Source organism: Vombatus ursinus, unplaced genomic scaffold (assembly GCF_900497805.2).
Source record: "Vombatus ursinus unplaced genomic scaffold, bare-nosed wombat genome assembly UNPS02006779.1, whole genome shotgun sequence".
Lineage (NCBI taxonomy): Eukaryota > Metazoa > Chordata > Mammalia > Diprotodontia > Vombatidae > Vombatus > Vombatus ursinus.
In genome coordinates this window covers 13,337,174-13,362,538 of record NW_020946557.1, presented here as the reverse complement: position 1 = coordinate 13,362,538, position 25,365 = coordinate 13,337,174, and the positions used below count along the sequence as shown (strand labels likewise).

General features: G+C 35.2%; 1 protein-coding gene across 1 annotated transcript; it reads left to right on the top strand.

The window, feature by feature from the left end:
* Positions 1-352: 352 nt before the first annotated feature.
* Positions 353-23,678, top strand: SERINC1 (serine incorporator 1). The gene is made up of 10 exons (XM_027848623.1): positions 353-486; positions 2,861-3,022; positions 4,422-4,591; positions 9,391-9,470; positions 12,082-12,219; positions 13,820-13,989; positions 14,107-14,197; positions 17,592-17,736; positions 17,842-18,072; positions 22,135-23,678. The coding sequence occupies exons 1-10, from the start codon at positions 448-450 to the stop codon at positions 22,268-22,270; spliced, it is 1,362 nt and encodes a 453-aa protein (XP_027704424.1). The 5' UTR covers positions 353-447; the 3' UTR covers positions 22,271-23,678.
* The last annotated feature ends 1,687 nt before the right edge of the window (positions 23,679-25,365 follow it).

Genomic DNA, 25,365 nt, shown 5'->3' with positions numbered 1-25,365 from the left:
CACTTGGGAGTCGAAGAAAGCTCTCCCTGCGCAGCAACCTCGCCCAGTCCCCGCCTCTGCGGCAAGATGGGAGGAAGGAGGCGACTCTCCTGGAGATGGGCGAGGTCGGCGCCACCCTACAGACTGGATTTCTTTTCCCCCTTTAGTTAACTGAACAGACAACCCGGTCAAACAACGGGTCCGCCTGGGGGTCGCAGACTGCCAGGCCCCATCTTTTCTTCGTACAGTCCAGCCGGACACTACGCTGAATTCGTTACAGTCTCCCCACCGCTTACCTAGCCCACCCATAACCCAGTCTTTTTCTCCCGGGGAAATGACGTAGCTCCTACGAAAGAGGTGGGGCGGGGCTCGGGCCGGAAGTGCCTGAAAGATGGTAAATAAGCTGTGAGAGGAAAAAGAGCCTGGCTCCATCTTTACGGCGTCAGGAGCTCCTGCTGTCTCTTGGCCATGGGAGGTGTCCTGGGATTGTGCTCCATGGCGAGCTGGGTACGTTCCCCCGGGTGTTCTCAGAGGGGCGAGGAAACTGGCTGCGAGAAGGAAGGGACTCCCGGGACTGGAGGGAGGCTGCGGGCGCGGAGACCTCGCCCTGGCCCTGGCTCCCGGCCCCGGCCCCCGTCCCCGCCCCCGCCCCAGGGCGCCCTGCCGGGGCCTCTCGGTTTGGTTGCCTCTCGAGCCCCTCTCTCCCATTTCCAGTTGTCTCAGGGGGAGGGGGCGGTCTCCATCCCTGGATCTGGCGAAGGGAGTGGGGGAGGTGGGAGACATGGCCGGAATCGACTGGGCTCTGGGGAGAAAGGGAAGAAAACGACCGGCGTCATCCGCCCACCCCACCCCCTCCATGCACCCGCCCGGCCTCTTTCTGGCCCGGCGGACTCGGTGCCGCCGCCCTCGGTGCCTCGGCCCGGGCCCCAGCGCCCGCCCTGGGCTGCGTGGTTTGTTGCTTTCCTTACTGCGCAGCGCTGCCGGCCTCGCCTCTGCATCTTGCTGCGCCCCGGGGGCGTCAGATGGGAATCTTGGAGGTTTTTCTAGGGGAGGGGGATTGCGTTGATGTAGGATATTGGAAAATGCGGGGGGTAAAGAGGTGGCTTTGCTGAGCGGCTGCTTGGTGTATTTGGAAGTGCCCTCGAGGTTGGAATACTTGAGTTCCAGTCGTTGGTGTTAACAGCTGGATGACCTTGGGCAAGTTACCTCACCTCCCAGAAGCTGAATATTTTATAGATAAAATGGAGACTAGTAACGCTTGTTCTGTCTAGAACTTGGCAGTGTTGTCAGGAAAGATTTTTGTAAACTGCATAAACCTTGAACTGTTGTCAGAATACTGTTTTGCTTAGTGCTTAAAGCAAACAGGAGTCATCATCGCCCAAGTGGTGAGACGAAGGTAATAACACGTCCTAAAATACTAAGCGTTGACCCAGGGAACGATTTATGTACCTAGATTAGAATGTGGTCAGGGAAGTGTGAATTGTTTAGACTTAGAATAAATATCCCGTTGATTAACCCCTTCTTTCCTTTAGGAAAACCTATTGATGACTTGCAGAGTTGCTAAGGGAAAACTTAGGGAGGCAGGCAGCCTGATAAAATGAAAGAAATAGTGCATTTGGAGTCACGTGATCTGGGTTCAAAGCCAGTCTGCCACTGTGCCGCTGTGATTTTCAGTTTCCTAATCTTTAAAATGACAGCTGGACTAGACTTCTGAGGTCCTATTCAGCTCTAAATTGCCATCCTATGATCATTAAAAAAAAAAAAATGACATAGGAAGGCATATTAGGGAAGGTGTAATTTCTATATATATACCACATAAGACTTCTATCCTACAACTGCCTTGATACCTCAAAATTATTCCAAAATAGACATTCACTTCTTCCATATTTTTATACAGGTGTTGGTTCTGTCTCTAAGGGTGTAGCTTAGAATAGTCGAATTTAATTGAACTTCTTCTTTGATAATTAATTATATTTTTAAAAACCCAAAGGGTGTTAAGCCCTCCCAAACATATCCTTGATAGAAATATGAGAAGTTTTCTCCTATCCACAAAGAGTAGTTTTTTATGCATGGGTCTCTTCATGACACAAATACTTTCCTTGTAATAAAAGTAGTTCTAATATTCTTTTGCTTCTATTTTCCTTATTACTGTTCATTTATTCTCTTCTACTTCCATATGCCTTTCTCCTTTTCCACTTACTTTCATCGTTTTCCTTCTTGTCTTCTCCCCCTTTAATTTTTTCCATTCCTTCCTGGCAAAACTTAAATTTAAATATATTTAAAATACCACATTTAATGACTCAAGTGGTTCATTACTTCAAAATCACATGAATTTAATCTTTCATGTATGCTTCCTCTATTGATCTTCTCTTCCTTCCTCCTTCCCCTCAAAAAGAGCGAAGCTCTTGGTAGGCAGTGTGGTATAATGGAAGGAACACTGCACTGCCTTTGATCCAAAGACCTTGTTTTGTACCTTAAGAATCACAGGATTTAGATTTGGAAATCCAGATGAGTTTTGTTTCTAAGCCACACGTTTGTGTTTTTTTGTTCAGGGACCTTACCTATTCATATTTTTGTTAGCAGAAGAAATGAAAAAAAATGAAAAAAATGAAAATGAAAAAAATCAATAGAATTGGTTAATAAGGCTAAAGAATCTCTTTAGCATATCACACAAAAATAATTACACCCTTTCTCTAACATATTTAGTATAATTGAATTAAATACTGTTTAAAATGAAACCTTTTGGAAGACAGCTGTGATTTTTATTACTAATTCAAGTTTTGGTAAACTTTCTAACTTTGGGCACTAATTTTTGTGGGTAGGGTAGGTTGGCTTTCTATATTAAAGTATGACTTGTTTCTAACATTTTTCTCTTTACCAGATACCATGTCTATGTGGGAGTGCTCCATGTCTGCTGTGCCGATGCTGTCCAAGTGGAAATAACTCCACAGTAACTAGGCTGATTTATGCATTCTTTTTGCTTATTGGTGTGGGTATATCCTGTGTGATGTTGATACCAGGAATGGAAGAACAGTTAAATAAGGTTAGGTTTTATTTTGTTTGTTCGAAGTTTGGTTTTGTAGTAGAAATACAATTGGAATATAATTATCAGTGGAGTGATTTATGACTTAATTGATTTTACTTCATCATTTTTTTTCCCCAAATAAAATAGCACTCTGCTTGGATGACTAAACATCATATTTTGGGGGAAAACATACACACATGACATAATTTATTTTCTATCCACTGATAGTCTTGGGATCAAAATATTCTAGTATGACAATATCCATTATCTTGGATAAATGAGTTAACCTTTCTGCTCTAAAACTAATGATGAGGATAAGGTAAGTAATTTCTAGGCCTCTTACTTTCTCTGATTTTTAAAAAATACTTTGTAGATATTGAACTAGTAGCACTTCATTTCACAGTGGCTCCTTTTTTGAAGAGGCTAGCAAAGGAGAGATTTCTGCATTTGAGTTATTAAAACTTTGAATCCTTAGTTGACAATAATTGTTTCCTATTCTTATGTTTTAGAGGGCTATGAATGATCTTTTTTTGATAATGCTTCTCAGTAATAACCACAAAATTTATTTTGTGTTAGCTCATCATTCTAATTGCTTATTTCATTTAAAAAAATTGTTTTACTTGAGCAGATTGAAACTATAGATTACATAGTCAAAGATGTTGATATGCTGTTAGTATGGGTTGATTTACCCCTCAAGATTCATTTGTTCTAACACTTCTTGGTAACCCTTTCTTAAATTGCTTTTGGGGGTTTTTTTGTTTGTTATTGTTTTTATTTTTTTGACATGTAGAGACTGGTAGTTTGGCTCTTAAGTATTTGAGGCATAAATGACAAGTGATTGGTATACCTTAATGTTTTTTTTCATTTCTTAACAAAATGTTTTATTTTCAAAATTAAAGTCCATTATTAAACTTGTGAAATTTTTTAGACAGTTGGGTTTTAGTAAAATTAAAGTCAGAAATAATTCTAGTAAAAAATACATCTTAATTCTGAGGAGTTATGTTGGAGGTTCTTTTTGTTGATACGTTTAGGTTTGTAAGCACAATATTCTTGTAATTCTCTGAGCAATAAACAGGTAAAAATTGACATGCCAAATCAATTCCTTGAAAAATGAAAAGACATGTATTCTTCAGTATTCTCATACGGATTGAGTTATAGGGACCTAGTTACTGGTGTGGAGTGTCTCAGTATAAAGTACAGTTTTGAAAAATGAGGACAAATCTACATGATTAAAAAGGATTAAACTCAGGGTGGTTAGTGGGAATTTGTTTTTTTGCAGTTTAGCAAGGCTTTTGGAATATAGTAGCTTGATATTTTAAAGGAGTTCTGTATTTTAGGAATTTAGTTATATGTATTTAGTTTATGTAAATTTTAACATTTTTTCTTATTGGTCATGGCATCTTGTTTATTGTCCTAGATTCCTGGATTTTGTGATAGTGGGACAGGAGTTGTGCCATGTAGTGTGTTGGTTGGATACAAAGCTGTATACCGTTTGTGCTTTGGCATGGCCATGTTTTTCCTTTTGTTCTCCTTATTGATGATCAAAGTGAAGAGCAGCAGTGATCCTAGAGCTGCAGTGCACAATGGGTAAGTTTTAAACTTTTTTTAAAAGAAGCTGAGAAAATACATAGCAATTCTTAGCCAACCTAATAAAAGTGTTCAGGATGCTTTGATAAATATTGAAAATGATTATATTCTTTTAATGTACATTTTATGGTTAGAAAAGCTAGCTAACTAGAGTGGCAGTTTCAGATAGTTAAAAATTAAAAAAAAATTTTTTTATTAATTTATTTTGAATTATCAACAATCACTTCCATAAGCTTTTGAGTTTTAAATTTTTCTTCCCTTCCCTCCCCCAGTTAGTAAATTTTGATGAACAGTTTTGGGGAAAATTTCTGGTGGTTATAAAATTAACATTTCTCAGCTTATACTTATTTCCTACCTAATGGGGGAAAAAATCTGTTTCATTACTGCTTATGACTTCACTGTTCACATCAGGCTATCAGAACATAAACTTCAACATTGTTAGGAAATTGTGTTTTGTATTTTGAAACATTAAAGAAGAAAAAAAATCACATTAGTAGCTGTGGTAGATGTGAAGTAAAGGAACACTGGACTGGATGTTGAGAGAATTAAATGAAATAGCAAGGTATAGTGGAAAGAGTGCTTATTTACAGTTGAAGAATTTGGGTTTGAATCCTGGCCCTGCCACTGTTTCCTTGCGCAGTTCCCTTCACCACAATAAGTTATGGTTTCCTCACCTGTCAAATTTTGGAGTTGGCAGTAATGGTCTTGGTTAACAGATAACCTCCTTTAAAACAGAGAGGCAGGAATATAGTAGGGCAGAATATCATATACACAGATAAATCATTGTATCTGGTATTTCTGCTTATTTGATTTTCCTTGTAATGATTATTTTGAAAAAGTGGGAGAAATTTCCAACAATGACTGATGTAAAAACAAAGGCAGTAGTTTTAACTTTAACTTCATTTAAAATAATAAAATGAAGGGATTGTATTAGATAATCTCTAAATTTGTTTATACTTCTAAAACTAATATTCTGTGATTCTAATCTCAGCTTTGCCATAAACTGTGTAACATTAGATACATGACTGAACCTTTCTAAAGTAGTGTTTCAGTTTCTTGTCTAAAATGAGAGGTCTTGGTCTTTTAAAAATGATTCGTTGCTGGAGTATGTGTCTTTTATACAAGTGGCATAACTGAAGGAATGCATACAACTGCTTTAAGACTTTGGAACACCCTGTATATCTGTAAATATATGATAATTAGGAAGCTATAGAATGACCCAAACACAAGACTAGTAACCATGAGCTCTGATTCTCTCTGTGACTTAAAGATACAGTTGTCCACTTTAGTATTTTCATGATCTAAAATTAATGACCTTAGTTCAGAATACAGACATCATAGATCAAAACATTGGTAGTTGAATCTGAGCAACTTCAGATTCTGTGAATGGAAAAGAAGCTAATTAAGATTGTGAAGTGTTTTTGCTTTTATGAAAAAATAGTAAAATTGAAAAGAATTTACAAATTCACGAGTGCTTAAACTCAGATGATTTACAACAAACTTAATAGTGAACATTAATACGACCAGTTAAACATGTTTGGCACTTACTTACATTTAAATGTGCTTTGGTACATAAAATATAATTTGTCCTTGGTTCTTCTGATTCTGTCTTTACCATTATTTATTAGAGATCTTCCTATATTTCCTTATTTTCACCATATTTGTCCAAACTTAGATTAAAGTTTTCCATTACATTAAAGTATCATAGCTAATTTAACCATTCTCCTATTATCAGATTCGTAGGGTCTTTCTGATTTCTTATTTCTAGTTACAACTAATGTCGTTATTCAAAAGAGATAATATTTGTTAAGTGTTTAACACAGTACTTGTTACATTCTAGGTGTTTGATAAATGCTTATTCCCTTCCCTCTGTTATAAAAACCTTTTAATGGGTAACGTCTTCCCCCTCATCTGCTAATAGTCTTAGGGAATATTTCTGACAGTTGAATTATTGGATTAAAGGGTATGATTATTTTTGTAAATTTTTTTAAATCTTGTTTTTTAAATTAGAGATGCTTAATAGTAATTTTGAGATCATTGAGGGGACTGATTCTTAAAATAGATATATAAAGAGCAGAGGAACTTGGGGGGAAAACCTTACTCATATTAATATAGCTCAAAGGCAATCAAGAAAAATCTATATGCCTACTTTTTGAGCTCAATAAAATTTTTATGAGAATAGTCTAAATGCTTAATGAAAGTATGAAAAGAAAATAGGTAGTTTCCTCATAGTATTCTACAGCAGCCCATGGATTTGCTAGTAATATTGAAAGATACAGAGAATTCAAGATTTCATTGTGTTTACTGTTTTTTAACTTAAAAAGGAGACATTGAGACAGAATAATCCCCCCTTTTAAACTAAAATGATTGTATAGAGCAAAATGCCATCCTAAGCACTCCTTTAAAATCATCACAGAAAATACTGGAAAATGAAGCAAGAGAACTTTGTTCATTGACTCTCTGGTTATCAATATACAGCAAAGCATAAAATAGAATGATAAATACATTCTGAAGGTATTTGACTGTCAGGGCAGATAGTCAAAAGAGTCCAACTGGAAGAGACTCCCTATGCGTGGTGAGAGCCTCCAAATGTTCTTTTTTCAGATGACGTTTGTGTCAGTTGCATCAAGCCCTGGAACATTGTAGAGACTCCTAAATTAGGTCCCTAATTACTCAAGAATTCAACCTAATTATCCATATTGGAAAAATCAATAGATGAAGAATGAATATTCCAAGATTGTGATATGTATTTGAATTAACAGCCTCTGGATTTGGGCCATTATTACATATATCTTAGACACTGATGATTTACAATGAAAAGGATTTAGGATTGAAAAAGATTGAGAGTAGACCACAACCTTCTCCCTGAAATAAAGACCCACCTTTTTAACCCTAGTAGTTTTTTACTGATGGTGTGTAGCTACGAACTATCTGAAAGATAGTGGAGAGAGAAATGCATGGTGAGTGGTGAATAGTTAGTGGCATGCAGTAGTGAAGAAGTGAGCAGGAGAAAGGGTACAGATGGTCAGAGAAATACATGACCAGAACAATTGGCTAGTGATGGAGTAAATGAGACTCATAGGAAGCACGCTCTTTTTTATTGCTTCCTGAGCATTGTCAGGAGCTACAGGAAGATTTCCCAGTATGTCAAAGGGACCTCTTGTGGAGAATTTACTGGGAAAATGTTGACAAGAGTTGCACAAAGATGAGAAAGGGTGGATGGGTTTCATTCTTCAGCTTTGGAGGGAATACTCACATCAATGAATGTAAAAATCTATCAAATTAACTATAAAAATATGATTTATATATTGAGGATGTAGAGAAAACTAATTTTTTTTAAATAGCTTTTCAGATATTAGAGAATTATGTCTGCCAGCATGCCATATTTTTTTAGTAGGCAGTTGGTGTAAAAAACTAAATTTTATAATCATGGCATGATATAGGAAACAAATGAATTTTATCTTGAGGTGGAGGGTATAGGGGAGAAACATAGATGTTTCTTAATGATGATTTATTGCAGAAACCATCTTGGGGACAGTTTGAATTAAAACCTATTTAAAACGCTATCTGCCTTACTGTGGTGGTGTCACAGCTCATTTCATGCACTAAATGTTTTCATGTGCAGCATACCATCACTTTGTTTGCTGAAGAGAATGGACCAGTAGTTGAAAGTACTGCATATTAAATAATAATATATTATATTATTTGTCATCTGAAGAGAAATTTTTTTTGGCAAAGCAATATTTTTTGGCTATATTGAGAAAATCTTGATTATGCAAAAAGGACACTTCCCTAGTTTTTTGTGTCTAAAAGGTTTTTTTTTTCCTCTTTAGGAAATTAGGACCTAAACTATGTGGGTTTTTTTTTTAATTCAGTTTTTCTTAAATAATACCTTACTCTTTTATGGTATGAAAGATAATCTCTTCCTAAGAGTTAGGGACAGTGAGTAATCAAACCTTTTATGAATGGGATTTCTCAATTAGGATCACATTAGGGGACACTTAATGACCTGAAGCTACTGGATTTGATATTATGAGTCTGGTTATCTTCATTTGAACTATTTTCTCAGTGTATTTTTAGTTATGTAATATTGTGATAGATGAGGGAAGTAATGAAATGACATAAAAGATGAGTTTGTCAGCTAGCCGCTGGTAGTTTTCATCTTGACGTAAGATATAATTATGTAGCTATAATAAACGCAACATACATCTCTATGCCCATTTGACTTTAGTTAGTGTTTTTAAACACCAATTTAAAAAATCCATTTCCTAGTTAGGTTCTCTCCCGTGACTCCCACAAAGGAAAAATAATCCTTTGTTGCGCTCATTGGTTTTCTTGAATCATCAAGGTAAGGTTAGTGTTCTCTTACTAATTTTTTAGCTATGGTAGCAGCCTTAGGTGCAGTGTTCATATATTCACATATCTAATTTGTTCAGTGCTTTATACCTTATCAAAGTACCTCCTCACATTGTTGTAATTGCTATAGCAACTTTATGAAGGTCGAGGTAAATGATAGTATTTTAACACAATGAACATTAGTACTCTTTTGTCAAAATGCCATCATTTGTGTAGGACCTGAAAAACAGTTTTTCTTAAAGTTACACAGAAGTAGATGAAGTTGAGCCTTATATTCACTTTATAGTAACCCTCCAAGGTCTTGTTTCATGACCAGTTGATGTTATTTTGATATGCTCTTAAATTTTTGTATATGTGAAATTACATATATTTGAAAATATGCATCATATATTAAATATATTTGAATTTCTAATACAGTAAGAATCTATGTTTTTCTTTTTTAGATTCTGGTTCTTTAAATTTGTAGCAGCAGTGGCAATTACTGTTGGAGCTTTCTTTATCCCAGAAGGACCCTTTACTACTGGTAAGAACACTGAATATTTGTGTACTCCATTTTTCGTTGGCAACTATGATACTGCATTTGCTTGGTTCTGTTCGCTTGCTCCTCTTCTTTGTTCTGAATGTAGATGTTCCCAAAGTACTTTTATTTTAAAAAACTTTTTCTGTCTATATAATCCTTCTTTGTTGAGTTCATCCATTTCAACTATTATGTCCAATGTAGTGACTTCCATTTCTCTATCTCCCTCTAAAGCCTCTTTCCTGAACTATATGTAGGTGTGTATGTACACACACACACACACACACGCATATATACATACATATTTGTGTGTGTAAATTTTTTCCCCCAACTGTTGAGTGTATAACCATATTCTTTCAGTATTTTAATGTGTTCAAAATCACTCATGATCTTCCTCAAGGAGTTTAATGAATATTACCTTTGTTGAGATGAAATCAGACTAACTTAGTGCTGTGAACCCCTCTCCAAAGCCATGAGTTGTGTGGGGTCAATAAATAATGCACTTATTATCTGTTATTATGTGACCATAGCTCTGTGAAATGAGGTGGGGGAGTGATTTGACAAGGAAGTCTTCCAGAGCTAATAGATTTTTTTCCCCCCCGAGTTATTTTTTCCCCTATATTTTCATGTTTTTTATTGTGAATTATCACATCCATCATGGATCATGAAGGTTATCTCTTTCCTAATATTTTTCTCTTTTAAGTGCCTACCATGGATCAGGCACTGTCGTAAGCTCATAGTTTATTTATTTTTTTTTAATGGTTACGCATTTGATCAGGCAGTTATTGTATAAAATATGTTACAGATTTTACATTCTCTTTCTATTCAGTTAAGTAGCATTTATTGAATTAATTATTTTCTCTAATGTTTAACAGCCATAGGTTTATCAAACATTAATCAACTATATATATTTGGGTCTGTGGGGGATTTCTGGTCTACTCCATTAACCTTATTACCTTTTGGTCCAGTGTGAGATAATTTTAATAATTAGAAAAAGGGATTGCACCTTTGATTGTGTTGGTTTATGAAACTCCCCTTATCAATAAGAGTAAGCACTTTTTCTGCAATTTGTGTGTGTGTGTGTGTATTTTTCTTTTTTGCCTAGAGCATTGAGAGATTAGGTGACTTGGCCAGGCTCATTCAGAGGCAGTACTTGAACCTCAGGTCTGCCTGGCTTTGAAGACAAATCTCTATTTATGGCTATAGTATCTAATGATAATTAATGCTGTAATTTAAAGTAGTAGGACAAGTATCCCTTTGTTAGCTTTCTAAAAGTACATAACTCTAAATTTAATTCATTTTATCCATGTCTATAATCTAAACCAGGAGTGGGAAACCTATGGCCTCGAGGCCACATGTGGCCCTCTAGATCCTCAAGTGTGGACCTTTGACTGAATCCAAACTTCACAGAACAAATCCCTTTAATAAAAAGATTTGTTCTGTAAAACTTGGGCTTGCTCAAGTAAAACTTGACTCAACTTGGCCACACCCAAGGACCTAGAAGGTTCCCCACCCCATGTTAACCATTGAGATTACTGTGATTGAGAGATGTTTTTTATCATGATAATTTGCTACTTAGTAGCTTTCTTATTATCTTTGTGATCTTGGGCCAGAACACTGAGCCTTTAACTTCACTGAGCCTTTCTCCCCTTTCATTTGTAAAATTAAGAGCACTGGGTATTAAAAACCTTTTAAGTCACTTCTAGCACTAGATCTATGTATTACTTTCTATGTGTGTAGACTTTCTCTTACTATTCAGACCTTCCCTTTGCTTGCTGCCCAGTGTTGTCCTTTTCCTTATAAAGACTATGTGTAAGTGCCTTGGGTAAGTTATTGCTCAGATTGTGAGTGGGTATGGGTATGGTTGTTGGCGTGTGTGTGTTGGGGTTATTATGCTATGTGACATTAAAAATAATAGTTGTTATTGGTGTTACAGTGGTTTTGGAAGTTTACATTGATTTATATCGTGTCATGCTATATTTATTATTTCAATTTTTTGGTTGTCCTTGTACATTCTAGATCTTTGTCATCTTATGTTTATTGTCTGCATTAGATTTATCATAGTCATAATAGTGTTGATTTCCTCTCACTTTAATGATTTCATATATTCTGTTTATTTTGCCTTGTAATACTATTAGTGTTTCTTTTATAATTTAATTGAAACTTTATTTGGAACATAAATTTAATATTCTCTGATTCTGTTGTTTATTCTTTATGACAAATTTTATCTTGGACTCTTAGCCCAAGTGTCTTCTCTTGAGGTGTTCTACCTTCAATTTTATGTGTTACCATCATTGTTATTCTGGGTTTTCTTGAGCTTGTAAAATGAAGGTTTATTTTTTAGTCCTAGCTTTCAGTTGTAGTTTATGTGATGAGTTAGCTTTTTTTTTTTTAAATTTCATCACTGTTCCTTTTTATTCATCAGTTAGCATATGGTTTATTAAGTACTTACTGTATGCCAGGAATTGCTGGTGATACAAAGAAAAAGAAAATCAGTTCCTTCCTTTAAAGAGCTTACAAACCATCAGGGAGACCACATTTCTCTCTCTTAAGTCTATGCAAAATAAATACAAAATAGTTTTTATAGAGGAATTTGTTACTGTTTTTTCTCTTTCAGTATGGTTTTATGTGGGCATGGCAGGAGCCTTTTGTTTTATTCTCATCCAGCTGGTTTTACTTATTGACTTTGCCCACTCATGGAATGAATCATGGGTTGAAAAAATGGAAGAAGGAAACTCAAGATGTTGGTATGCAGGTAAGACTTGTAGTGCTTCAAGGCATAAGCAAGCATATAATATATTACAGGCTCATTTTAAAACATTACTCATTTAATTAACTGTATAGATGAGAGGATCAAAGATTTGGAGAGCTAGAAGAGGCTTAGTTGCCGTTTAGTATAGTACTCTCATTTTAGAGATGAGGAAACAGTCCCAGAGATATTTTTGGTTTATAAGATATTCAGATCGTCTACATTACACACCCAACATCCTCAGTTTTCTGGAACATAGTAGAGCCAGAAAAAAAGAGGGAAAGTTCTTTGAAAAGCGAAAAGAAGAGCCAGTGGCTTTGGATTAAAATCTCTTGTCATTTTGTTCTTAGTTAAGGCATTACCATAGTCTTTTACCTCTTGTTTTAGGCACACAGTTTTCTAATAGAGAGAATTTTATGGTTTTGTAGCTTTAGAACTGTGAAAGGCAAGTGCAATGACAAGAATGGACACCTGCCTGCCTAGAGAGAAAAAAAGAAGTTATAGTCTAGGTCTGTTTAACATGAAGAATAAATAAATACTACTGTATACCTTAATAGTTTTTGAAAGCATTATTCATTGCAACATAGTTCAATAATTGATGATCATATAATGATACCGAGTCATGAAGAAATGCCTCATTTGTGTATCATGTTGTGTTTAAGATAGAAAATATACAATACTTTTTAAGAAAGATTTCCTTCTGAAATGGTTCATATATTTTTGGTAACTTTTTCGCTATCTGGGAAATTCGCAGATATGCAACTTCATTTTTTGATGAAGGAAGGTAAAGAGGACTTTACCATATATTTCTATTACAGCATTTCTGTACATTTTCTTTTAGGCCATAGTGAGCCCAGAACTACATCTGTTTAGAGTTATTCAAGAAGAAATGTAATTTTTTCTTTAGATATTTAAAGGCTTTCAAATTATTTTATTATATATTTGAAAGTTTATTTTTAAAATTTTGCTCATGAGAAAGCAGTGTTGTTTTGTGGGCCAAACCTTTTGAGAATGAAAATAAGAACTTCACTTTCAAATACTGTTTACCAAATAACAAACCATTAAATGTAAATCAATAAGAAACAAACCTTGGTGGGCCCTACCAGTTTTGAAGGCCTTTGACTTTGGGCTCAGTGAGGGACTACCTTTGTTTCCCAAGGATAAGTCTTACTAAGTTTGGAGAAGCCCAACACCCATGTGATGGAGGTTGACAGAATTTGGGGGGGGGGGGGTGTCATAGCAATTTCCTTAAACCATGTACTAAGTTTTAGAGGAGTTTGATCTTTTATCAGGGGGTGTAATACCAATATAGACAAAATTACAGATTTGTGATGTCTGGGATATGAAATAAAAGTTTTTGTATAGTGTATTTTGGGCAATAAACCCATAAGAGTAGAGCATATACTAAAACTTGAAAGATCTCTTGAAAAGTTTAAGTTCATAGGATTCTTCTAGAACCTATATGAAGCTAACAGCTATGTAGTCGTGGTTTGTTTTTGGTTTTGGTAGTACAACTTACTTAGTAAATATTTATTCTAATGTAAACTTATATATATTTCTTAATATTTGTGATGAAACTTAAGTCTGCAACCATATCTTTTCACAGCTTTGTTATCAGCTACAGCAATGAATTATCTGCTGTCTTTAGTTGCTGTAGTCCTATTCTTTGTCTACTACACTCACCCAGACAGTTGCTCAGAAAATAAGGCCTTCATCAGTGTCAACATGCTTCTGTGCATTGGAGCATCTGTAATGTCTATTCTGCCCAAGATCCAAGTATGCTATTTATTTGAAGACTTCTTTTAATTGAAAATCATACTAATTTCTAAATGTTCATAAATATTGAGCCATGTCAGATTGTAAGTGCAGTTTTTATTTTGAAATTGTTAATAGGAGTCACAGCCAAGATCTGGTTTGTTGCAATCTTCAGTAATCACAATCTACACAATGTATCTGACCTGGTCTGCTATGACGAATGAACCAGGTATGTTACGGGAATTATCCTTGGTGTTTATTTCAAGCTCACAGTCTTTTTTCTCGAAACTCAGTAATCTCTCTTTATAGAGTGTTAGTTAGCAAAAATTCCACCTGAAAAGTATTCCTCCAACAAGAGACCTCTCATGTGCATGTCAAAATTTTACCAGATTCCTTAAAAGATATAACAATGGAGATAACTTTGGTCAACACTATTAGAGTCAAGTGAGCTATAAAATAGAATAGATAGCATTACCAAAGATGCCTTGTAACATCGCAGAGTAGACATTCTACTGAAGGAACTGAATGTCGCTCTTTTCATTCATACTATAAATAAAAGCAGAAGCCAGAAAAAAAAATCACTAAACGGAAGGCTATCTTGTAGTTTCCCTTGAAAAGGTAAATAAAAGAAACTATGGAATTGGTTATATCATACATCCAAAGGCAGTAAAACATTTCTTTTCATGAGACACTGGACATCTTATATTGCTTATGATGGACATTTACAAAAAAGACCATAATGGAGGCAACTGTAGTCTTATGTGCCAAAACCTATTGTGGAGGATAAGGAGACTCTTGAGAAACTTGATGAGACTAAACATTAAATGTTTACTTTGTGACTTCAGTGCAAAAGTGGGCTTGGAGAAAACATGGTAAAAGTGTTTGAAAGTGGTTTGGAAATATGAAATGAGAAAGATCAGAAGTGTGTATAATATTCAGAAGTATCACATTTATAGAACATTAATACTTTAAGACTAAAATCAGGTGGTGCTAAATGGAGTAAGCACTGAAATAACGTAAAAATTGATTATATTTTCAGAGGAAAGATAACTGGTTATTGATGTTGGAGTCATTTTCTGGTAACTGTGTAGAGTCAGACAATCAATTTGTTAGTGTAAAAACAAAAAAAAGAGGAATATATGGCATAAAATTGAAGCAACTACATCCTGATCTCTTCTAACAAGCTGTTGATAAAGAAAAATGGATAAAAGAACATATAGTGATGTAGAGTATTCTTAGTTGCTAAGGAAGTTTAACTAATACTAATTAATCACCATAATGAGAACAAAAGATTCTAGAGACCGTAGTAATAAGTGAACACTTACTGTTCTTGGAGAAATGGTTAATAGCCAAAGGTGACGCTAATTTAAAATGCAAAATTATTTATAAAATCTTACAGAGTAGTTTGATAGAATTTTGTACTCAGTCTTCTAACAAACTCATGTAAGATTTTATATAGCATCAGAAAACTAGTGGTAGTAGAGGGGGAAAATATTGACATAAGGCTAGTAAGAAACTCCATTAAACCATATTCAAAAGGGGCCTTTTAAAAATAAAATTGGAATATATGGATAAAAAATAGAAAATATCTACAAAGATTTCTGTAACAAATTCTTTTTTCTATCAGTGACAGTAGAACCTCTACATTTAGACTCATAACACCAAATCTCTACCCCTCCCAAATCTGCCAAAACAAAGTAAAAATGGCACAAAGAGAACAAATATGGGAAGAATCACTAGAGTACACCAGGCAACATGGAAGAAATATATTCTGGAGGTGGCAAAATTTTGAAGGCAATAAGGGAACAAGACTGAAGAAATCAAATGGGGAAAAATGTCAACAGCCCTTATTACTAGAAAGGAGTGGTGGGGTGGTGTATGTGTCCAAAAAAGTCCTTAGTTATTAATTACTTGATAATTTATTTTATCATCTTTGCTTTTATTTTATCATCTTTTCAAAATTTATGAGAATAACATGCACTTATCAGAGACATCATAATGAAAATTTGAGAAGAGAGCGGCAGGTTTTTCACAAAAACTATTCTTCAGTAGATATTTCTATAAGTAGCATAATTGATTGTGAATAGTGCAGACAATACTAGATCCCACTGTGTTTATTTTTTTTTAAACATTTCACAGAAGTTCAGAGTTAGAATTGACCTCAATAGCTATCTCATCTAATCATTATGCATAAAAAATCCATAGTATAACATACCCAAAAAATGGACATTCAACTCCTGTTTGACTTTTTGGATAACTCTGATTATTAGGAGTTATTTTCCTGGTGTCAAAAATAAATGTGTCATTGCATCTCCTGCCTGCTTTTAATTTTTGCCCAGTTGATGTGTTAGAATATTCCAAATTAAAGGTTTTCCTCAAACAAGCCTTATCTGTGTAGGAAAACATTAGTATGCAGTTGACTGGACAGCCCATAACACTGGGTCATCAGTATTTTAGATAGATAATGGAGGTAGAGAGTGAACTTGGCCCAGAATTGAAAAAGAAAGCCAGCTAGATTTCCTTGAGGCAATTTAAAAGCTCTTCAAAATTTCCTCAAGCTTTTCTCTGAAATACAGGCTAATCTTTTAAATTAAATTAAATTAAAGTTAAATTAAATGAATTATAACATATAATAAATTTAAATAAATAGTATTCTTTTCATACCTCGTGGCTTGTACATGTGATACATCATAATCTCTCTAAAGAATCAAAGTTGTTGGTCACCCAAAGGCTTATGGAGAGTCATATGATGAGCATTATTAATAGATTGCAGCATATTACCAGCTAAGAATTCCACAGAAAGGGACTGTGTAAAGGTTGTCATAAAGATTTATGGCTGGAAGGGCAGCTAGGTAGCACAGTGAATAGAGCACTGGCCCTGGAATCAGGACAGACACGAGTTCAAATCCGGCCTGAGACACTTGACACTAGCTGTGTGACCTTGGGCAAGTCACTTCACCCTGATTGCCTTGCTTTGCCCCCACACCCCACTCCCCCCCCCAAAAAAAAAAGATTTGTGGCTGGAGAGAGCTGGGCTGGTCATGTAATGAGAGGAAAGGCTAGCTAGTAGAAAGCTTGTGCACACCTGAACTGTCAAGAACAAGGGTCCTAGCACACATTGGGTGTACTTTCTAGAGTTCATGGATGAAAACTTCACAGGATAAAGAGGGCATGGATAGTTTGACAATTTTACAGATTGGTCACATGTAAGTATTCAGTAAATAAATAACACTAATTAGTGTATAAAACTAGGAATGAGAACATCTGAGGTATACTTCTGATCTACCACTAACTCACTGTGGTCTTTGGTCAATCACTTTTGCCTCAATTTCTTTCCTTACCTTTAAAAAATAGAAATCATGGCAACTTCACACATTATGAGGTTTAAAAAGATAATAGATAAAATGTTTTGAAAAATTTAATGCTATGTTAACTATGTTAGTACATTTTTGTTTAATAATAAGATCTATGTCAAGCATAATTTTTAGCTTTTACTTTCTGGTCACAGTTATAGGCTCTTAAAAGTTCTGAATTAATAAATTTTTGCAATGGGTGAAATGTAGATTTTTTTGGAAAATACCGTCTTTAGATTTTTTCTGATTTGATGTTTATTCACTTCACAGACAGACAGTGCAATCCAAGTTTATTAAGCATAATTGGCTATAATATTACAACAAGCATTCCAAAGCAAGGAGACTCTGTCCAGTGGTGGGATGCTCAAGGAATTGTGGGACTTATGCTCTTTTTGTGTTGTGTGCTTTATTCAAGGTAAGCATTATTCATAAAATTTTGTTGAAAAACAATACAGCTTATTGTTAAATCATACTTTTCTGAAACTAATGGCTTTCTCTCCTTTTCTACCTGCTTCCATAGCATCCGGTCATCTAACAACAGTCAGGTTAATAAACTGACTTTGACCAGTGATGAATCAACACTGATAGAAGATGGTGTGGCCAGACATGATGGATCACTTGATGATGGTGATGATGTTCACCGAGCAATAGACAATGAAAGGGATGGTGTTACTTACAGTTACTCCTTCTTCCATTTCATGCTTTTCTTGGCTTCACTTTATATCATGATGACCCTGACCAACTGGTACAGGTATTTAATAAAGTTTTTAACGTTTTGGACTTCAAAGGAACCCAAGATTTGTAAATTCTGGAAGCTTTGCATTTGGCATAAATTAAGATATAATGGCACTAATTCATAAAGGTAATATTAGTACTGTTTTAGAAACTCTTATTTTTAATCAATACAAAAGTGAATACTGGAGTATTATTATCATTATTATTACTGTGGCCTTTTAGCAAATTACAGTTTATTTTCTACTTTGGTGTGGGTCATATTTCGGATATTGAACTGTTTGCACATCTTAAAACAAAAAAGTGGCAAATTTTATAGGATAAAGATATTCCTTGATAATTTTGGGGCCTGTAGAAGTGCAAATTTGTGATTAACTCAAAAGGATATATATGCTGTATGATTTTTTCAAAAAGTTACTTATACATGTATTTATAATCTCTCTCATAATATTACACCCCTTTCACACACCCCCTTTGATCAATGACAGCAACAATTTTTAAAAAATGAAAAGAAAACTCTCAACAAATTCCCATATTGGCCTTGCTCCAAAGTGTTTTGTGTCATTGCAGTTTGAGTTCATTACCTTTGAGAGAAGATGAGTAGTATATTTCAACTTCAGGATTCATGGTTTTATCATTGCATTGCTCAAAGGGATCAGCTTTCAAAGTTGTTTTTCCTCTAATGTTGTGGCCATTTATAAATTACTCTCCTAGGTCTTACTTTGATCTATCTCAGTTCATAGATACCTGTTTTCTTTGAAACTGTCCATTCCATCATTTCTTTGGGCACAGTAATAATCCATTAAATTCATATAACATAATTTGCTTACCCTAATAGGAGGAAAGCTCCTTAGTTTCTAGATTTGAGCTACAATGAAAAAAGCTGCTATGAATATTTTTGAAGATAAAGGTTTTCCTCTTTCTTTGGTTTCTTTGAGGTAGAGTCCTAGTAGTGATAAAAGTGGGTCACAGGTATGCAACACAGTTTGGTAACTTTCTGGTCATAGTTCCAAATTGCTTTCCAGAGTGGCTAGAACTACCAGTAATGTATTAGTGTCCCTATTTTCCTATGACTCCTCCAATTAGTCTTTTTTTTTTTTTTAATCTTTGCCAGTCATCTGTGACAGAACAAAACCATTTATTCTTTTTTTTCTATCTCTTTTTTACTCTTTTGTCCCTTTTGGATATTGGTTTTTATCCTTTTAATTGTGTACCTTTCTGTGCTTTTATTGGCTCCTGCATCTTCATTTTTTAAATATCTGCTCAGTTCTGGCTTTTTAAAAATTAGGCATGATTGAAAATCTTCTCTTCCATCAAAGGTCAATTTTTTTCTCTCTAAGATTATATTTAGTTTTTTCTAAATAGACTGTGTGTTCTAAGCTTTCCTACTTCATTATAGTAGTAGCTGTCACATTTTGCATGATCCTTGCTGTGATTCTTTGGTCTTTGAACTCTTTTTGATGTCTTATATTTTTTCTTTGACCTGGAAGCACTGGATTTTAGCTATGTCATGTTCCTGGGAATTTTCACTTACGGATTTCTTTCAGGAAGTGAAAGTGATGGATTCTATCTCTGTTTTGCCCTCTAGTTCTAAGAATTGTGTACAGTTTTTGTTTATAATTTCTTGAAATATACAGTATCCAGACTTTTGGGGTGGGGGGTGTGTGATGATTTTCAGATCATCAAATAATTTTTACATTATTTTCCATGACTTGTTTTCTAGATCATTTAAAAAATTTTCTTAGATTTTTTTTCTTTTTTTTCCCCTAGTCTTTTGATTAATATTTCTTGTGGTTTCAGTTATTTTCTGTCTGGTCCATTTTAATTTTCAGGGCTTGTACTTAGGTCAAGCTCTGCAGCTAGATGGCTTGGGCAGGGCCTGAATATCTGGTCCTGAATATCATGTCAAGATTAGACCCCTCCTTCAATGGACTCTAGGCTGTTAAAATGCTGAGCTCTGCCTGGATGCTTCCTAGTGTTACTGGTTTCCAAAAGGGTATGTTATACTCTCTTGCACCATGAACTTCAGGGGATACCCCAGGTTGGCGTTTGCCTAAGGCTTTTTGCTTGCCACTGGGCTTGGGCCACTGGAGTCAGCCAACCCCTCCCAAAGCCTTGTTTACCTCAGAATCTCCACAGTATTCCATTGATCTTTTGTGATTCACAGAATTCCATTGATCTTTTGTTATTCCTCAAGCTGAGTGGAGTACTCTACAATAGATTATTGTTCATTTTTTCTAGACTGGTGCATTTTCAAGCACCATTACTAAGCATTACCAAGTTGGTATGTTTATGGGAGACCTAGGCTCCATTATGTCCTAGAATGCCACCATCTTCCCATCTATATTATGTTAATATTTTTCTTTTTTTCTTCTCATTTCTATAGTCTTAAACATATTTGGAGATACTAGGGATCCAGTTTTGTCCTCAAACATTTCAGTTTCTCAAACATTCTATTTTTTTGTGTCATCATTCAATGTTAAATTTTTTTTCTGGGCTCTAAAAATGATTTTCTGGGCTCCAAGTTTCTCATTGTGTTTAGTTGAAACTAACAAAAATGAAGAAGATTTTTCTCATTTTGAGAGTTGTATTTTAAAATATTAAATCTTCAGTATCTTTAGTATCCTTAAAAGTTTCTATGACTGATTTGTATTTCAAACCCTAATAATTATTATCTGTACTATTTTTGAATGAAGCAAAAGTGATAAAGGTTCTTCATTGTTTCTTTCCACTGGGAGCACTTTGGACTTGATGGTTATTTATTAAAGACTAAATTAGAAATTACAGATAGAGCTTTAAGGTTTTTGATCCTCATAGCAATCCTGTAAGGTAGGTACTATTATTAACACCATTTTACAAATGAGGAAATTGTTATCAAGTGAGTGCCCAGGGTCACATTGTCAGACAGGATCTGAACTCAGGTTAGTATTCTGCAGTTTTCTTTAAGCTTTGTTCAAGACTATTCAAAAGCCTAGCTGCATGATGATATATAGATTAAAACGCATTGCAGATTACATTTCCTGCTAAGTTCTGTGAAAGGGAGAAAATTTAGTCTTGCCAAATATTTGAAGAACTGTCAGACTAGAATTGGAGTATAACATACCACTTAATGCAGAGTAAGACCGGTAGTTGAAAATGCTTGGAATATGACTGTGACATACTGAAAAGTAGGTTTCCTAAAAAGGGCCTCACTATAGTTTTAAAAGTTATAAAGTTCAAAAACTCAGGGTTTTTTTATTCCACAAGTGAAGAGATACTTTATACTACATAAAATCAACAGCAAAGACATTCTATAAATGACTGCTTACTGTGGAAAGAAGAGACAGACCTATATAAAACAGACTAGCATGGCACAGGCTATTTAGGGTAGTAACTGTACAACTATGTAGTACCTAGGAGCTTGTTTTGTTTTGTTAAGTCACATTGAATTATCAAGCAAGGTTATATTCAGAAGCAGGTTGGAATTGTGGAGAAAAACAGGTTCAAATTATGGCTGTGACATTTAACTATCTCTGTGACTATGGGCAAGTCACTTAACCTTACTGGGCCTCAGTTTCCTTATCTACAAAATGAGATACTACCTGATCTTCTAGGTCATTCAGCTCTAAATCTTTGACCAGTGTATGATATTTAAGAATGTAGGGAAATGTATGGTTTGCTTTCAGAAGAATGTACATCACAAATAGTTTGGAACAATATATTCCTTAAAGGTGCTGATTAAATGAGACACTGCTTTTTTTGGAATATAGTCTATTCCAAATAAAGTACTACCTCACTTAATTTAGCAGAAATGTTTTGGGAAAGCTTCTTACTGAATGTTGTGTAAATCTTATTTGAAATGCTCATTTAATCCTTCAATAAATACTCCTATAAAGCAGAAACAAAATCTCTTATGATGTGAATAATACCATTCAACTTAACAAATAAGCTGAGATTTCCTTCTGTGGGGTTTTGTGGATTAAAAAAAAGTATGTGTACACATATGTATCTAACCAATTCTGAAACTCAGAGCTTTAAGAATTAGCTATTAATGCAATATATTTTTTTTCTTTTCTTTTTTTCCCACCCCCAAATATTTTAGTTATGAGCCTTCTCATGAGATGACCAGTAAATGGACTTCAGTCTGGGTGAAAATCTCTTCAAGCTGGATTGGCATTGTGCTGTATGTTTGGACACTAGTGGCTCCACTCGTCCTCACAAACCGTGATTTTGACTGAACTGGAATTCTGGCATAAAAGTTCTTTTGCTTCTAGCTTATTTGAAATTGACAGTATTCCAGACTTTAGTGTAAATATGTGTGTGTGTTACCAAGGTAGCCTACCTGGTATTAGTCTGCATGACATAGATTGTGTCACTTTCTATTTTACTTGGTATTATCTTGCCAAGCTCACTGATTTATGTTGGACTTAATAGCAGTGAAATATAGTCAGTATTGTGGTAGGAAAAGTAGATGTATGAGAATTGTGAGGGAAAAGTGAAATAGAGTGAAAGCAAAAATGCTTGTTAGAGATTTACATTTTAAAAGCATGGTGGAATTGAAGTTATTTTATCAACTATATAAGCAGAAGGACTGCCTTCTAATACTACCTGGTGACTTGCTTCAAAAACACACCCGAACAAGAAATTTACTATTCTGGAATTCTTAAAAACATGTTACATAGACATTTTTCTGACAGCTGGTATCTACCCAGTTTTTCCATGGTTCTAAGAAATGTGATTTACCACCAACAGAAAATGTTTTGGGTTACACAGTATGGAAAATTTAATTAATAGTGTTTGGATAATAAATTTAAAATTTCCCAAGGTTGGAAGATTTTTATAGGCAGGTACTGTTTTACTACTTTTGCTGGTTATCCCTCTGTAGTGTCTAACAAGTGGTGTAGAGTGAGCATTGGGTAATAGATACCTCCTCCCAGCCTGAGAATATCCAATTTTAAAAAGAAAAAAGTATGTGTTACATGTAGGTGGAACTATTAGTAACTTTTCAAAAAGTAAATTTTGAATTTTGAAAAAAAAAGAATCATGGCTTTTATAAGAAGGATTTTGGAAGTCAACAAAGGGAAAAAATAAAGTAGATTTTTGACCCAGGGAAGAAATTTTAGAGCTGCAACGTCTGAGACTGTAGAGATGTAAGGTGACTTGTCCAAGGTTAGAACCAGGTCTTCTGACTAGTTAAGTACATTTGCCATTGTACCAAAGTGGCACCAAAAATTCTTCTACAAAATATATTGTTCATAGTGTATGTTGTACCTGATCTATTTTGGGTTAGTCCATGTAATTCTTGTGGCTGGTGCCTAGCATGTCTACAGTTTATGGCAAAATTATCTTGACTCAGTGCTAAAGAATGAACCCTGGCTTAAAGTTTGTTGTGCAGTTTTAAAGGTATCATTAAATGCTTTTGTATTTGCTGCTATGTAATTGAAATCCATGGGCTTTATTTAAACAAGTTTGTTCCATCCCAAATTGAGCACTCTGATTATGAACCTAGAAACATACTTAAGCATTTGTTTTTGTATGATGTAACTACTGCTCTTTATCTGCGTGACATTAAATGGTTATGAATGCAGGTGGAGTATAATAAAGAAATGATTGTCATTCTCCAACCTTATATTTGGAGATTCTAAATCTCTCTTGTTATTAAATATTCACACACTTCAGCATCTATATGTTATTAATAAACATGAATTCATATAAGAAGTTTGTGGTTTGTAAAGTTTTGGTCAGAGAGCCTTAAGCAACTTAAGAATATACAGTAGTCATTTTTTTCCTCTTCTGAAACTACACAAAGTTAAAAAATACAGAGTGATGAATAGCTTAAAATAGGTTATCACATACCTGGCTACCTTACCCATTTCACTGTGCTGGAAAAAATTAAATATCAATTGTTAATTATATGGTTGCTATATGTAGGTGTCCAAGTCCATAGATCTAATCTTTGTGGGGAGGAAGAATGGGCATTATGGATCCATATTAAAAGAATTTGGGGCTTGGGAGATAAGAGAAAGAATAATTAGAAATACATTAGGTTTTGGGACAGGCACTTTGTAAAATAGTTGGTTGATAATGCCTGTTCATCTCCTGCCCTTGGGCTGATTTTCTGGCTTAGAATCTGCTTTTGCAATTGGCTTCTTGCTTCCATCTCAGTGCCTCAGGGTATGATACTCCAGAAATATACTAAGGGACTTCAGTATGAAGGCTGATGCCCCCCTCAAACATCCTAACTTCATAATCCCTTATTTTTACTCCCATGACCTCTTCCTCTATTTCACTCAGTTACACCCAGGGATGGCCACACCTATGATATTGTCATCACCCACAAATGTACCACTAAAATGATAAACTCTGAAATCACTAGCAGATCATAACCTTTCATCCCATCTCACTATGCCTGACCCTCTCCTAAAATTTTTTCTCACCAAGACTTCTATTAGCAATCTGGCAAACTATCACCACTGCTTTAGTTGAAGTCTCAAAGCTATCATCAGTTCAATTCTATGCTACTCTGTCAAATTACCTCCCATGATACTACTTGCCAGCCATTTGTCTCTTCTGCTCCTTACATATGGCTGAAGGGAACTAGAGGAAATGAACTGAACTGAGTTCATTAAAATCAACTGAGTCCTCATATCAGCAAGGCAATCCTTTTACTCCCTGAAATTCTATCCCATTCCCAACAGCAACTGTCCTAAACATTTCTAAGCCTCCCAAATCATCCCCACCCCACCTCAGTCTTAGTTGGTGACCATACTTCACTGAGAGAGACCATTTTCCCTTCCTTGTATCAGCACCTTGATACCTCTTCATTCTCATATTAAAGGAGGGCCCTTCTCACCATGGCCAACCTTTTAGCATGTATCCTTGATACTCTCATTTTTTTTTTAGCAAATTGCTCCCACAATCATTACCTCTCATTAATCTTAACTCTCCCTTTCTACCAGTTTCCTGTCCTCATGGTATTGTCCTATTTCTGCTCTTTTACAGCCGAACATCTAGAAGAAGCTATTTACATCTCTCCTCTCTACTTTTAACTCCTCAGTCCATTGCAATCTAGCTGCTAGCCTCATCACTTAACCATTCTCTCCAGTTATCATTGATCTCTTAATTCCTGGATTGATGACCATTTCTAAGTCTTCATCCTTCTTGACGTCTCTGCAGCACGAAGCTGTTGACCACCCTCTTTAAGTGCTAGCTAGCTATTATCTTCTTGGGTTGTACTTGTGACTATTTCAGTGACTTAACCTGGTTTATCATCCATGTCATTGCCCCTGATATACCCTCAAGGCTTTGTCCTGGGCCATATTCTATTCTCTTA